At 50.4% G+C, this 16,608-nt stretch overlaps 1 protein-coding gene across 2 annotated transcripts in view; it reads right to left on the reverse strand.

The window, feature by feature from the left end:
* nrap (nebulin-related anchoring protein) overlaps window positions 1–16,608 on the reverse strand; it is a 155,313-nt gene that overhangs the window by 55,952 nt on the left and 82,753 nt on the right. For both annotated transcript variants that reach the window (XM_072479425.1, XM_072479424.1), the window contains exons 23-27: window positions 13,206–13,517; window positions 11,759–11,863; window positions 9,942–10,040; window positions 8,750–8,854; window positions 5,523–5,630 (exon numbers count right to left, since the gene is read on the reverse strand). In XM_072479425.1, coding sequence (XP_072335526.1) covers window positions 5,523–5,630; window positions 8,750–8,854; window positions 9,942–10,040; window positions 11,759–11,863; window positions 13,206–13,517 — 729 coding nt within the window. The remainder of the gene's footprint in view (window positions 1–5,522; window positions 5,631–8,749; window positions 8,855–9,941; window positions 10,041–11,758; window positions 11,864–13,205; window positions 13,518–16,608) is intronic.

The following is a 16,608-nucleotide window of genomic DNA, read 5'->3' on the forward strand; positions in this document are numbered from 1 at the left end:
CCCCCTGCACTCTCTCACACCGCCCCCACACTCTCACACACACACCCCCCGCACTTTCACACCCCCCCACACTCTCTCACACCACCCCCGCACTCTCTCACACCCCGCCACACTCTCTCACACTGCCCCCGCACTCTCTCACACCGCCCCAGCACTCTCTCACACCGCCCCCACACTCTCTCACACCGCCCCCACACTCTCTCACACCGCCCCCGCACTCTCTCACATCCCCCGCGCACTCTCTCACATCCCCCCCGCACTCGCTCACACCGCCCCCGCACTCTCTCACACCACCCCCGCACTCTCTCACACCACCCCCACACTCTCACACACACACCCCCAGCACTCTCTCACACCTCCCCACACTCTCGCTCACCCCCCCCCGCACTCTCTCACACCGCCCCCACACTCTCTCACACCGCCCCCACACTCTCTCACACCTCCCCCACCCTCTCTCTCACCCACCCCACACTCTCTCGCACCGCCCCAGCACTCTCTCACACCGCCCCTGCACTCTCTCACACCGCCCCCGCACTCTCTCACACAGCCCCCGCACTCTCTCACACCCCCCCCGCACTCTCTCACACCGCCCCCACACTCTCACACACACCCCCGCACTCTCACACACCCCCACACTCTCTCACACCGCCCCCGCACTCTCTCATACCCCGCCACACTCTCTCACACCACCCCCGCACTCTCTCACACCGCCCCGCACTCTCTCACACTGCCCCCGCACTCTCTCACACCGCCCCCGCACTCTCTCACACCCCGCACTCTCTCACACCGCCCCCACACTCGCTCACACCGCCCCAGCACTCTCTCACACCACCCCCGCACTCTCTCACACCGCCCCTACACTCTCTCTCACCGCCTCCGCACTCTCTCACACCGCCCCCGCACTCTCTCACACCGCCCCCTGCACTCTCTGACACCGACGCCACACTCTCTCACACCGCCCCCGCACTCTCTTACACCGCCCCCACACTCTCTCACACACCCCCCCCCGCACTCTCTCACACCACCCCCACACTCTCACACACACACCCCCCGCACTCTCTCACACCTCCCCACACTCTCGCTCACCCCCCCCCCGCACTCTCTCACACCGCCCCCACACTCTCTCACACCGCCCCCACACTCTCTCACACCTCCCCCACCCTCTCTCTCACCCACCCCGCACTCTCTCACACCGCCCCCACGCTGTCTCACACCGCCCCCGCAGTCTCTCACACCGCCCCCGCACTCTCTCACACCGCCCCCGCACTCGCTCACACCGCCCCCGCACTCTCTCACAACCCCCCTGCACTCTCTCACACCGCCCCCACACTCTCACACACACACCCCCCGCACTCTCACACCGCCCCCGCACTCTCTCACACCGCCCCCGCACTCTCTCACACCCCGCCACACTCTCTCACACCCGCCCCGCGCTCTCTCACACCGCCCCCGCACTCTCTCACACCGCCCCCACACTCTGTCACACCGCCCCCACACTCTCTCACACCGCCCCCACACTCTCTCACATCCCGCCCGCACTCTCTCAAACCGCCCCCACACTCTCTCACACCGACCCCACACTCCCTCACACTGACCCCACACTCTCTCGCACCGCCCCCACACTCTCTCGCTCTGCCCCCACACTCTCTCACACCACCCCCGCACTCTCTCACACCGCCCCCGCACTCTCTCACACCTCCCCCACACTCTCTCACATCGCCCCCCACACTCTCTCACATCCCCCCCGCACTCTCACACCGCCCCCACACTCGCTCACACCGCCCCCGCACTCTCTCACACCGCCCCCACACTCTCTCACACCGCCCCCACACTCTCTCACACCACCCCGCACTCTCTCACACCACCCCGCACTCTCTCACACCGCCCCCGCACTCTCTCACACCGCCCCCACACTCTCTCTCACCGCCCCCACACTCTCTCACATCCCCCCCGCACTCTCTCACATCCCCCCGCACTCTCTCAAACCGCCCCCACACTCTCTCACACCGACCCCACACTCTCTCACACCGACCCCACACTCTCTCGCACCGCCGCCACACTCTCTCGCACCGCCCCCACACTCTCTCACACCAGCCCCGCACTCTCTCACACCGCCCCCGCACTCTCTCACACCGCCCCCACACTCTCTCACACCGCCCCCACACTCTCTCACACCGCCCCCACACTCTCCCACATCCCCCCCGCACTCTCTCAAACCGACCCCACACACCCTCACACCGACCCCACACTCTCTCGCACCGCCCCCACACTCTCTCGCTCTGCCCCCACACTCTCTCGCTCTGCCCCCACACTCTCTCACACCACCCCCGCACTCTCTCACACCGCCCCCGCACTCTCTCACACCTCCCCCACACTCTCTCACATCGCCCCCCACACTCTCTCACATCCCCCCCGCACTCTCACACCGCCCCCACACTCGCTCACACCGCCCCCACACTCTCTCACACCGCCCCCACACTCTCTCACACCGCCCCCACACTCTCTCACACCACCCCGCACTCTCTCACACCGCCCCCGCACTCTCTCACACCGCCCCCACACTCTCTCACACCGCCCCCACACTCTCTCACATCCCCCCCGCACTCTCTCACATCCCCCCCGCACTCTCTCAAACCGCCCCCACACTCTCTCACATCCCCCCCGCACTCACACCGCCCCCACACTCGCTCACACCACCCCCACACTCTCTCACACCACCCCCACACTCTCTCACGCCGCCCCCACACTCTCTCACGCCGCCCACACACTCTCTCACATCGCCCCCCCCGCACTCTCACACCACCCCCACTCTCTCTCTCACACCCCACACTCTCTCACACCGCCCCCGCACTCTCTCACACCGCCCCCGCACTCTCTCACACCGCCCCCGCACTCTCTCACACCGCCCCCACACTCTCTCACACCGCCCCCACACTCTCTCACACCGCCCCCACACTCTCTCACTCCGCCCCCGCACTCTCTCAAACTGCCCCCACACTCTCTCACACCGACCCCACACTCTCTCACACCGACCCCACACTCTCTCACACCGCCCCCGCACTCTCTCACACCGCCCCCGCACTCTCTCACACCGCCCCCGCACTCTCTCACACCATCCCCGCACTCTCTCACACCGCCCCCACACTCTCACACACACCCCCGCACACTCACACACCCCCACACTCCCTCACACCGACCCCACACTCTCTCACACCGCCCCCGCACTCTCTCACACCGCCCCCACACTCTCTCACACCGCCCCCACACTCTCACACCACCCCCCCGCACTCTCTCACACCGCCCCCACACTCTCACACACACAAACCCCCCGCACTCTCACACACCCCCACACTCTCTCACACCGCCCCGCACTCTCTCACACCGCCCCCACACTCTCTCACACTGCCCCCACACTCTCTCACACCGACCCCACACTCTCTCACACCGCCCCCGCACTCTCACACACCGCCCCCACACTCTCACACACCCCCCCCGCACTCTCTCACACCGCCCCCACACTCTCACCCCCCCCCCCGCACTCTCACACACCCCCACACTCTCTCACACCGCCCCCGCACTCTCTCACACCGCCCCCGCACTCTCTCACACCGCCCCCGCACTCTCTCACACCGCCCCCGCACTCTCTCACACCGCCCCCGCACTCTCTCACATCCCCCCCACACTCGCTCACACCGCCCCCGCACTCTCTCACACCACCCCCGCACTCTCTCACACCGCCCCCCGCACTCTCTCACACCGCCCCCGCACTCTCTCAAACCGCCCCCACACTCTCTCACACTGCCCCCACACTCTCTCACACCGACCCCACACTCTCTCACACCGCCCCCGCACTCTCACACACCGCCCCCACACTCTCACACACCCCCCCCGCACTCTCTCACACCGCCCCCACACTCTCACCCCCCCCGCACTCTCACACACCCCCACACTCTCTCACACCGCCCCCGCACTCTCTCACACCGCCCCCGCACTCTCTCACACCGCCCCCGCACTCTCTCACACCGCCCCCGCACTCTCTCACACCGCCCCCACACTCTCTCACATCCCCCCCACACTCGCTCACACCGCCCCCGCACTCTCTCACACCACCCCCGCACTCTCTCACACCACCCCCGCACTCTCTCACACCGCCCCCCGCACTCTCTCACACCGCCCCCGCACTCTCTCAAACCGCCCCCGCACTCTCTCACCGCCCCCGCACTCTCTCACCGCCCCCACACTCTCTCACACCACCCCCGCACTCTCTCGCACCGCCCCCACACTCTCTCACACCACCCCCGCACTCTCTCGCACCGCCCCCACACTCTCACACCGCCCCCACACTCTCTCACACCACCCCCACACTCTCTCGCACCGCCCCCACACTCTCACACACGCCCCCACACTCTCTCGCACCGCCCCCACACTCTCTCGCACCGCCCCCACACTTTCTCACACCGCCCCCACACTCTCTCACCTCCCCCACACTCTCTCACCTCCCCCACACTCTCTCATTGACCCCAGGCTCACTCTTCGTCCCATCACTCCGAGGGCCTCTGAGAGCCACATTCAGCGCTCAGGCTGCACGTTGGACAGGACTGTACTGTAAGTATAATTTTTTTAAGAATGCAAATGTAAAACCAAATACCCCAGGTTTACATTCATAATTTTTTTTAAACAGGTCAGATTGGTACACAGATCAGGTGTGCACCTTTTGTCCTGATTTGACTCGAGTTGATCTTTAATTAGAGGTAGCCACTCACAAGAGGAATTCAGTGGTGTTCACTGTAGCAGAGTTAAAATTGTGGCATTTCTGGGAGGTGGATACTGAAATATTTAAAAATGAAATCAGCTCTGTTAAGTTGGAAAGTTTTGTGACTTCCAAAAATCTTCGAGGAGTTCAAAGTCCCCAAGGAGACCCTGTCAAACATGTCAGAATTTAAAATTAAATTCCAACAAGGTTGCAAATGCTGCCAAAGGCCTCAATAAAGTTGTTTCAAATGTTAACTGAAATATGCACACTGAAAGGAATTTAATGGGGGAAAGAAACTTGGTACCAAAAGTGGTCAAGTCAGACTTATGCTGACAGACTTATTTTAATCAGAAGTGGCCTTCATTAAAATATTAAAAGCCATGTTCCTTGATGCCTGGGTGGTGACTGGCAAGAAGTCCATTATTTAGCCTACAGTAATTGTAATTGAGGTACAATTCCCTACAGTGTTGAGCTGAGTACATCAACGGTCAGTGAAATATTCCCAACAGCCTATACCTACGTCAGGGCCGATGTACAAGCAGGAAAAAAACCTTTCAATTATTTCAAAATGTAAATTACGAAGCAAAAAACCAAGAATTAGTTGAGGCTGGAGTTCATTCCTAGCCTGTGATTGCTCAGTTCTTAAATGGTCTTTGATTATCAATGACTCTAAATAGTACATGAATTGTTTAATACCCCCCCCTGTTTGCAAGTCTGGCAGATATCAACGCGAGTCATTTCCAGAGCTGTTACTTGGAGTGGTACTTACATCACTAATAATTTCACTGGATGCTTTGGCAGCTTGGATTGGGATAGCATCCAAGAGCAGTTTATATCCACCATCCCGCAACTTTGTCCACGACTCCCTGTAGCGGATCTTTGAAACAACAAATAGTTTCGGGAATAAGCACTTGGCACATTCCCACTGCTCCTTTTTCAATGTTAAAATAATTGAGGCTTACAGCACAGAAGGAGTCATTCAGCACGTTGGGTAGGATCATTGTTTGAGGGGCTGGGGGTGACGATTGAATACAAAGGCAGAGCAGGTGGGAACGTACTTGAGGTGACAGGTTGTGCCATCTTCCCAAACCCATTACAAGCGTGAGCCAATTTGCAAGGTGGGTATACCCATCAAAGCAATACGTCTCCATTTTTAAATGGCGCCCCAATCTTGCCACCCACCAACGTGACCCAGAATGACTCCCCCAAGCCCCAACTCACCTATAAGGGAGTCCGTGTCCGCACCCACCACACACAAACACCCACTCCAACGCAGGGCACCCCCAGGCCCTGAAAATGCCAGCCTGACACCTTGGCACTGCCAGCCTAGAAGCACTGCTGCAGGTTGGCACTGCCATCTAGGCACCTTGGCAGTGCCAGGCTGGCACCCAGGTGGCATTGGCAGGGTGCTGAGCTGGCAGTGCCAAGGTACCACCAGCAGTGCCAGGATGCCGCCCCGTCCAGAGGGTGAGCACCTCTGGGCTTTCAATCCCCTGGAACATCCGCACAAGTGCCATTCCATCTGGTCCCCGTTTGTGGACTCCAGCACTGAACAGCGCTCGCCCGAGATCTCCAAGGCGAGGGGGTTAGATCCCACACCTTGGGTAGATCGTGGGACAGCATATCAGAGTGAGACCAGCTGCCTCGCTCCAACTTGCAGGTTTGCTAAAAGGTGATCCTGCCCACAATGGGTGGGATTCACATTGCGAAGTCTCACGAGATCACATTAGATCTTGCGAGGCATGGCAAGCTGGGTTGATCCCGGAAGAGGGATCACCCGGCATCTACCAGTCGCGTTGTGCCAGGCCGCGGCACTCTGCCTTTCGGGCGTAACGTGGCCGGTATATCTTGCCCATAGCTTCTTACTTTTTTTTCAATTAGTTATCTCCTTCCATTACCACAGAAAATAATTGACTGCTTTTGCTTAAAATCTGAATCCAATCACTGAAGCAAAGTATCTTCTGCTTTTGAATGTTTAGTTACCCAATGAAGAGCTCCAGATAGGGGATTTCAAAAAAATGCAGTGGCTTCTCCTTGAGCCACTAACTCAATACAAAGAAGATAGTTTGCTGACAGTGTAGTGACTGTGGCACAGCGGTTAGCACTGCTGCCTCACAGGGCCACGGTCCCAGGTTCAATTCCCCGCTGGGTCACTGTGCGGAGTCTGCACGTCCCCCCCCATGTCTGCGTGGGCTTCCTCCGGGTGCTCCGGTTTCCTCCCACAGTCCAAAGACGTGCAGGTTAGGTGGGGCTCCGTGGATAGGGTGGGGGTGTGGGCCCAGGGAGGGTGCTCTTTCAGAGAGTCGCTGTGCACTTGATGGGCTGAATGGCCTCCTTCTGCACTGTTGTGATTCTGTGGATCCTCCTAATCGCACCCATAGCTGGGTGTCAGCAAACACTTCTATTCATTTTTTAAGTAATTAAATGTTGTCTTTCACTGTCCTGCAGTCATGATTAATTTTAGCACACCAGTGGTAATTGTTTAATTTGCTCCGAGCTTCACATCATTTCAAAAAAATGCTTCCACTTGTGAATCCTTTGCTCATCAAACTGAGAGACGTTAGTGTTGGGAAATGAGAGATTTTTCAATTCCCATTATCTGCATCAAGGGCACATGTGCCAGGTACAGAGTAAAACCTCCTCTACTCCTGCACCAACCTCAAAAGTCACATCCTGATGCATTTATTAATGTGACATTGTTCCAATTCTCAAAACCAGCTATGACAATTAATCCTGACACCAAGGGATGTTCTATTCCACTAATGGTGAAAAGCTCTCCTTGACCAGTCTCCTACCTTATGCCCTACAAACACTTGAGCTCATCAAAAGCGGAACAGTCCATACCAGAACTTAGATCAAGTCCTATTTGCACATCATCCCTGAGCTTGCTGATCTAAACTGGCTCCTACCTAGCAATGGCTTTGATTTAAAACATTCCATGTCCTTGCCCCTCTGTATTTCTCTAATCTCCTCCAGCCCCCTCAACCCGTCATGGAGACAATAAAGCAAATATGCTGGAAGGACTCAACAGGTCAGGCAGCATCTGTGGAGAGAAACAGATCACGCTGACCTTTCATAAGATCCCTCGGCGAATTCTACTCTCGTTCAACTCTGGCCTCTTGACTCCATCATAACCAGCCATGCCTTCAGCGACCTATGCCCCAAGGTCTGGAATTCCCTATCTCAACCTCTCTGCCCGTCTACTAACATTTCCTCCTTTCAGACATCTTAAAGCCTACCTTTTAGGCCTGGAGTTTGGTCACCTAGCCCAATCATATGGCTCAGTTTCAAACTTTGCGTGACTAGGCTAATGTGAAGCACCCTGAGATGGTTCACTATGTTAAAGGCACTACATAAATGCAATTTGATGTGCACAAATGCAACATATTGCTGCTGAAATAGGCAAAACGTTACCATAATCTGTTTCTACGAACAAGACAGAACTTTGCACATTCAGAATGAGATGGATTTGAATCCAAGTCCCAGATATGAAATGACCCCACATTTAGAATTTATGCATCCGGACAAATAAAAAACAAGCATACAAACAAAATAAAGTATTTGTGTCTTAACTCCACTATATTAAAATCTGATTTGTATGCAACAGCTGCAGCTAAAACGTGATTCGCATATCTTGCCACCATATTTACTTGCATTAAGTTAGCCGATCGCTCATTCTACTCCGATGTTTAATTGTTGGTTTCTACAACCTAAGCATGGACACATTTTTAATAGTGGATCAACAAGCGGGCCGTTCAATCCATTTTAATCTTCAGCCAGTTGAAGAGTATTTGTTTCACAGTCTCGTGTTAAGTTTGAAGAAAATGTAACTGAAGCTGAAAAGAAAATTTTTTTAAAAATCAAATCTGCCTTTGTTGTCTGCGCTGTTACAAAAATGACTATTTCATCAGTAGGAAGCAATACGAGTAGTGCCCATGCAATCAGATCAACCAGCTCCTTAATGTTGCATAAACTAGACTCTATTCAGAGTCTCACCTCACTGATGTTCGTGGCATTAATTTTAGCTTGCAGAAATTCTGGGAGGTCCTTTGTCAGTGTGTAGTGATGTTTTACATTTTCTCCATCTTCTCTGTACAGTCTCTGTAAAATGATAGAATAAGCTCCATTTTAATATGTATCTAGGGCAACGCCACCTCACATTCTTGGTGGGTGGGAGCAGTATCATATCTTGTAAGAGAAAATGCAGATAACATTTTTGCAATGTACGCATCCCACTGCCAGTATATTAATTAAATAACAACAACTCAAGGGGTAGGTCGCCACAAACCTGGAAATTGACTATGAATAATGCTATTATGCAAAAGCTTAAAACATTTGTCCCGATTTCATTTTTGGCACTATTTTAAGGTAGGTGTGTTAACCCATTTCAAATTAACAGTTCAACACCCCCATTAAAACCTCAGAATGAGGAATTTGATATGAGTGCATTTGACATTTGTACAAGTACACTGTTGACAGTAACTTCCAGGTTCATGGACAAATGAAATGAAAATCGCTTATTGTTACAAGAAGGCTTCAATGAAGTTACTGTGAAAAGCCCCTAGTCACCACATTCCGGCGCCTGTTCGGGTAGGCTGTTACGGGAATTGAACCGTGCTGCTGGCCTGCCTTGGTCTGCTTTCAAAGCCAGCGATTTAGCCCTGTGCTAAACAGCTAAACATCATTTGCTTTTTAATTAACGTTAATTTTAATTTTAAACACGCTGAATAGGTTATACACCTTTTAGCTGTTAGTCGTACTCAATTCAGAAGCTGATACCGGAGTTCCTCCCATTGGATCAGGTGAGTCAACTCAAGATACATCATTTGGAGAGAATAGTATTAGTTATTTTTGCATTTGGAACTCTCTCCTGCAAACAGCAATTGATTCTTGGTCAAGTGTTGATTTAAAATCTGAGAGCGGTAGATTTTTGTTAATGAAGGAATGTGGGGAGAAGGGAAATATGGAGCTAGTTCATAGATCAGTCACGATATCACTGAATTATGGAACAGGCACATGGTATTAAATAGTCAATTCCTGTCCTCTGTCACATGCTTGGGACAATTTTCTTATGCTGATAGAAGTGCTAATATATGCCACATTCAGAAGTTACAAATTGTGAAAAAAGAATGAAGCGGTTAATTAACAAGTGAAACTTATACTGTATTAATAACATGAAAAGACTCACATCCACGGCCTGGTTATAACTGAGCTTGGCCTGTATCATTTCAGGAGAGTCTGTAACACTTGTAAATTTCAGGGCATGTGGATGCTGACGATATTTCTTCTGTTAGGTTCAAATTTAAAATAATGAGTTAGTATAGCTGACACACATCGATGCTATTGCTCAATAGGTTTCTGAAAACCATTTCCTGCATTTTAATATCAGTCATCATTCGTTGATGACACTCTCCGCAACATGAGATTCTGGGTTCAAGATTCATTCCGGTTGACACTACAGTGCAGTGCTGAAGGGGTGCTGCACTGTTTGGCCTGTATGTAATGTTGATCAGGCATGCATGATCGGCAGGCCCGGAAGTGGTTGTGCTGTCCGCTTCCTGGAAAGGCTAACTGATGCCCCCACACTGCTGGTGGGGGCAGGGGTGGGCTAATTGGTGATGGGAAGCCACCTGGATTTAATATGTCCCCTGCCACCTCCCCCAGCTTCAAACCGGTCAGTGGGGGCAGATTTAAATCCCTTGGGAAACAGGCGGTTCATTGCATAATGCCATAGGTCCATCAATGTTAACCTGAAGCTGAAGAATAAACACGTGGTAATTCAGTTTAATGTTTCTTTCAAAGGACAGCACTTCTAATCACTACCTTAATATCGCTGAAGAGCAGCTTGAACACAGCATTTTTGAGCCAGAATTGATCATTTTTTTTCAACCAGCAAGGCAGGCCAAAAGGAATAAGGCTTCATTAAATAATTATTTTGACACGTGTACTATAATTTTCATGACATGTTCAATAAGATGAGCAATGACAACACGAGAGAATGGATTGTGCTTTCATTTTTGCCACCCAGTTTCAGATTCGAGAAAGCATCTCTCTCCATTAACACATGGTACACTTTTTCCCCATTTCCCACACCAGGAAAGCACCATGGAAGGGAAGTTAAACCTCAAAGGCTTGGAGTTTGTCCTTGTAATGATGGCAAAGCGATCCACAACGATGTACCATATATGTCTTCGCTGGTGGAAATCTTAGAAATCACTTGAATTGATGTGGCCTTCCACGTTTTACACTGGCTGGAAATCTCCACACGCTGGGATTCTCTGTTACCACCGGCATCGCACCTCCACCTGTGGGTTTCCCTCGGGGTGTGGGGTGGCTTCAATGGGAAATCCCATCGACAAGTCGCGATGGGAGTGAATCCCACCACCAGCGAATGGCACGCTGCTGAGAAACACGGGGCTGGGGGAACGGAGAATCCTGCCCACTATTATTCTCAATGTAAAAAATCTGTGACCATGTTCTCCTTTGTTGAGCAAGATGTCACTGGCTTTTAACAGCATACAAAGTTATAACTATTACCCAGGAGCCTCTCTGGCATAGAAATATTTCCTTTACATTTGTGGAATTTCAAACTTCTCCATTGTGATCAATAAAAAAATCCATAGATATTCAAAATGAGGGTTTTTTAAAATTTACTTATGATCTTTCAGCTTCAACTTTAATTTGCATATCCCGATCTTTACTTCACGCTCTGTAAAATGATTAAAAAGTAAATGATAATCAGTTCTTTTTAACTTCTTGTGGCTGTTTCTGAGAATTCGGAGTGCTATGATTGACTGCTCAATCTGTTTGTTGATTTACTTGCTGATAAGGATACCTGTTAACTGGCACTGGGAAATTAACATCTGGGAAGGTAAGATCGCTGGAAATGTGCGGGCAGCTTCCTTCAAGGTCAGGGACAAGCTGACCATAAAGTCCAGGCTACAGTCTCTAAAATTGTTTACTGATTGGTGAGGCAGGATTAAAAGGGGGCATTATCACACTTACCTCACTAAACAGCTCTCCCGCCTTCTTAGCCTGTTCAGCATCTAAAGAACCACTGGTTATCCATCCCACACCACGCATCCAATTCAAGTCAGACTTGTATTGATTCTGATAAATTTAGGAAATTTAAAGCATATTAATAATCTCTGATAGATTTGTCAAACACTGTATAAATATAGCCACTAATCTGGGGGGGGGGGGGTTCAAATGCTGCTTCAAAGATTAGCAGAGTGACACAGAGTATGTCTTCAACATTCCTATGTTCTTTTAGTTCAAACGCAAACATTATTCCGACAGGTCATGACACCCTTAACAAAATGGTGGGCACAAATATAAAAATGGGATTTCCTGTATTCCACTCATGCCAATTTTATTGCTAAAATTATCGAAAAGAAGAATAACATCCATCTTTTACCCTACCATAGCCCTTCTCCCCATGCATTTAGTCCAGGTTTTATTTTCTGGTTTATTCTACGAGGACAAAAAAGGTACAGGCATTTGGCTTAAGCTTTCGAAACAGGATAGCATCAAATATTGAATTAGCCTGCAACTTTGAGAATGTGTGTCATTAGGAGGCAGCAGACTTTAGCTCCATCATTTTATTTTAGCTTTATGAAGTAACTATTTTCCAGCATTCAATGATCCATGACTGTAGTTAATGAGTCATGGACATGACTTTAGGCAAAAGCTTTAAGAAAACTCACTGTATAAATTATAATCAGCACTTCATAACCAGCTGTGCTCTTGAATTAGTTGTCTTTAATATTCTGGCACTCTTCGTATAATGTGATGACAAGAATATGTTGCAAGGCAGGAAACAGACTTTTATTTGGCTTCGAGCGACTAATTTTGATGACTTTAAAATGGAATAAAACAGAAAATTCTAAATAAACTGAACTGCCATAATCTTATTTAATTGAATCCATGTTTTATCAGGGTAATCTTAATACCGTCAACATTTATGAGCTTTGGTCTATGTGGTAAGCTGAGCCTAACAAAAAAGGTTACATATAATTAGGCCTCAAACAGGAGGGATAACTATTCTTCACAGAAATCAGGGAATATGGAATATTGCTTGCAGTAATGATGTGCATACATCAGAGATGTATACAAGCGAGTTTTCACTCTGGACTATTTTGCTGATCCTCTAGATGTAGAACCATGGATATGGATGTTTTTGGTCCTATTTTCCATCAGATCTGTTATATAAGTTAGTAACTCGTACAATGTGACTCAAATATATCAAGAATATGTTATTCAAATATGATGTGAGTCAAATATAATGCAGGTGGCTTCATGCTGAAATATTCTGAACATGCCATTGTAACCCACCGACATTCTGTGAAGTAAAAAACGAGATAGAATTTAAATGAAACTTATTTACACTATATAGAAATATATTACTATAATCAAACAAGGCAACAAATGGAATCAGAAACATGCTGCTTACATTACTTTGCAGAGCATACACTCTTTTAGCCCATTCAATTCTCATATCTCCGGGTAGGACAGTATACTGATGGAATCGCTTCTTGTAGTCCCTGTCTGTGGCCAAGCTCTGAGCTTGTTTTGCATGTACCAACTCCAGCATGTCCATTGTCAGATGGATCTTTGTTTTGGTTGCTTCAGATTTCTTTTTGTATTCGAGGTCACTCTGCATCTTGGATGCCTGGACAGAGTGGGCCATCTGAGAGTCGCCGGCTATACCCTTCACCCCAATCAACTTGCCCTTTATCTTTTCGTGCGCCTCCTTGTACTTGACCTGTTAAAACATTCCATGGACAGGTTAATTGATGTGTTCTTTGACTCACTTATCTGTCTAATATGGTGAGCGTTTGATAAAGGAGAAATGGATCTTGTAAGTTGGGGAAAGTATTTGCAAAGCAATCATAGAAAAATTATAAAATAATAGAAAAGTTAAAGCACAGAAGGAGGCAATTTGGTCCATCTTGTCCATACCAGCCCTAGGACACCCAGGTCCCCAACTATGCGGACAAGGCCGTCCCCTGATCCAATCCACAGCTTTTCCCCTGTCGATAGAGGCCCGCCAGGCCTTCAGCCGCATCAAAACGGACATTGCAAAGGCCACGATGCACGCCATCAATCAGTCCCTCCCCTTCCAGGTCGAGAGCGACGCATCTGACGTAGCTCTGGTGGCCACCCTCAACCAAGCGGGCAGGCCCGTGGCCTCCTTTTCACGTACCCTCCATTCTTCCGAAATCCGCCACTCCTCAGTAAAAAAGGAGGCCCAGGCCATAGTAGAAGCTGTGCGACATTGGAGGCATTACCTGGCCGGCAGGAGATTCACTCTCCTCACTGACCAACGGTCGGTTGCTTTCATGTTCGATAATGCACAGCGGGGCAAGATAAAAAACGATAAGATCTTGCGGTGGAGGATCGAACTCTCCACCTACAACTACGAGATCTTGTATCGTCCCGGGAAGCTAAACGAGCCGTCCGATGCCCTATCCCGCGGCACATGTGCCACCGCACAAGTGGACCGCCTCCGAGCCCTCCACGGGGACCTCTGCCACCCGGGAATCTCTCACTTTTTCCACTTTACCAAGACCCACAACCTGCCCTACTCCATCGAGGAGGTCAGGACAGCCACCAGGGACTGCCAAATCTGCGCGGAGTGCAAATCGCACTTCTACCGGCTAGAGAAAGCGCACCTGATAAAGACTTCCCATCCCTTTGAACGCCTCAGCCTGGACTTCAAAGGCCCCCTCCGCTCCACTGATCGCAACACGTACTTCCTGAATGTGATTGACGAGTACTCCTGGTTCCCATTCGCCATCCCCTACCCCGACATGACCGCAACCACCGTCATCAAGGCCCTCCATAGCATCTTTGCACTGTTCGGGTTCCCCGCCTACATACATAGTGATAGGGGGTCCTCCTTTATGAGCGACGAACTGCGTCAATTCCTGCTCAGCCAGGGCATCGCCTCAAGCAGGACGACCAGTTACAACCCCCGGGGTAACGGACAGGTAGAGAGGGAGAATGGAACGGTCTGGAAGACCGTCCTACTGGTCCTACGGTCCAAGACTCTCCCAGGCTTCCGCTGGCAGGAAGTCCTCCCGGATGCCCTCCACTCCATCCGGTCACTGCTTTGTACCACAACCAACCAGACACCTCACAAACGTCTCCTTGTCTTCCCCAGGAAGTCCTCCTCTGGGACCTCGCTCCCGACCTGGCTGGCAGCTCCCTGACCCATCCTGCTCTGAAAACACGTGCAGGCGCACAAGTCGGACACGTTGGTCGAGAGGGTCCACCGTCTCCACGCTCACCCCCAGTACGCCTACGTGGCGTACCCCGACGGCCGACAAGATATGGTCTCCCTACGAGACCTGCCGCCCACCGGAGCCCCACGCACACCCCAGCCAACAGTCCCACCCTCCCCTCCACCAGGGTACCTTACAGGACGATCGGTCCTTCCGCCGGCCCCGTCTAGGCCCCCCCACCCACCAACGCACCCCACAGGCGCTCCCTTCCCAGGTCAACCGTTTTCCCCACCAGTACCGTCTAGGGGTGTCGAAGCTGCCACAGAGATCGAGGACACGCACCCGGAGTCACAGATGCCCGAGCCTCCATCGGAGTCACCACCGAAGCTCCGACGATCACAGAGGACGACCAGGCCCCCCGATCGACTGATTGCTTCATTTTAAATTGTAAATTTAAATTATAAATTGTAAATAGTTACTAGAATTGTAAATAGTTACAAAACACTGTACGGAGGTATTACGGTACCTCCATAACTAATTCTACCACGTTGCCATGTTTGTAGTATCAGGCCACCACCCCCGCCGGACTCTTTTTTAACAAGGGGTGAATGTGGTAGTAGAGGTATTACGGTACCTGGTAATGCTGGAACACCATTGGTAGAAATTGAATGCTTCCTATTGGTCAAGCTGTATGGTAGCTCTTCCCTGCTAGGTGGGGTATAAGAGCCTGTGCCGCCCCAGCAGCCTTCATTCTGTACCTGAGCTGCTGGGGGAAACATCTCGCTTATTAAAGCCTTCAGTTGGACTACAACCTCGCTTTAGTGGTCATTGATCGGGAATCACCTCTCTCCACCTTCTGCCACATAACTCGACTCTATGTCCCCCTAGTTCTAGAGTTCTTCACCAGGGGAAACAATTTTATCCTGTTCACCCTATCTCTTCCTCTCATAATTTTGTACAATATTGTAATGAAATTAGAAGAAAATATGAAGCAACTGTGAACTCATACATTATTCTAGTTTTAGAGACACCCTTACTATTGTTCATCTACTGACAGCTGAGAGTTTTTTTTCCAGGCATAAAGATGACACTTTCTGTGCTGTGAAGCAATGTGACAAGGTTATTACTTGGAGGGAGAGCTTCTCTCAAGTAAAGATAACTTTATAGAAATTCTCCCAATTCTTTCTGACTGTTCTTCACCTACTTGTCAGCTGAAAGTACAATCTTCCGAATCTTAAAAAGAAAGCTAGATTCACGTTTCAGGTGGCATCTTTTATCAAAACTCCGATCAATTCAGAGTTCTGCTCAACTATTCCAATTTAAATCTAAATCTCTCAGATGCCAAATGACCAACTATTTCCTGGATATTATGGTTTTTATTACACATTTTCCATGTTCACAGTTTTATTTTCCCTGTTTTCTTTCTCCTTCATCTAATTCATATGAGACACTTGGTCACGATGACATTATGCACAAAATATATTTTTTATATACCCTTTTTCTGTCAGAAATTGCGTCTTGTACAAAGGACCTACAATCCTGTGAAACATTAGGCATTTAGGCAAAAACAATCTCACAATGGGGATGTGTGAAGGAATGTGATCAATATGATCACCTTTATTTTCCAAT

This window comes from Scyliorhinus torazame, chromosome 16 (genome assembly GCF_047496885.1).
Source record: "Scyliorhinus torazame isolate Kashiwa2021f chromosome 16, sScyTor2.1, whole genome shotgun sequence".
Taxonomy (NCBI): Eukaryota; Metazoa; Chordata; class Chondrichthyes; order Carcharhiniformes; family Scyliorhinidae; genus Scyliorhinus; species Scyliorhinus torazame.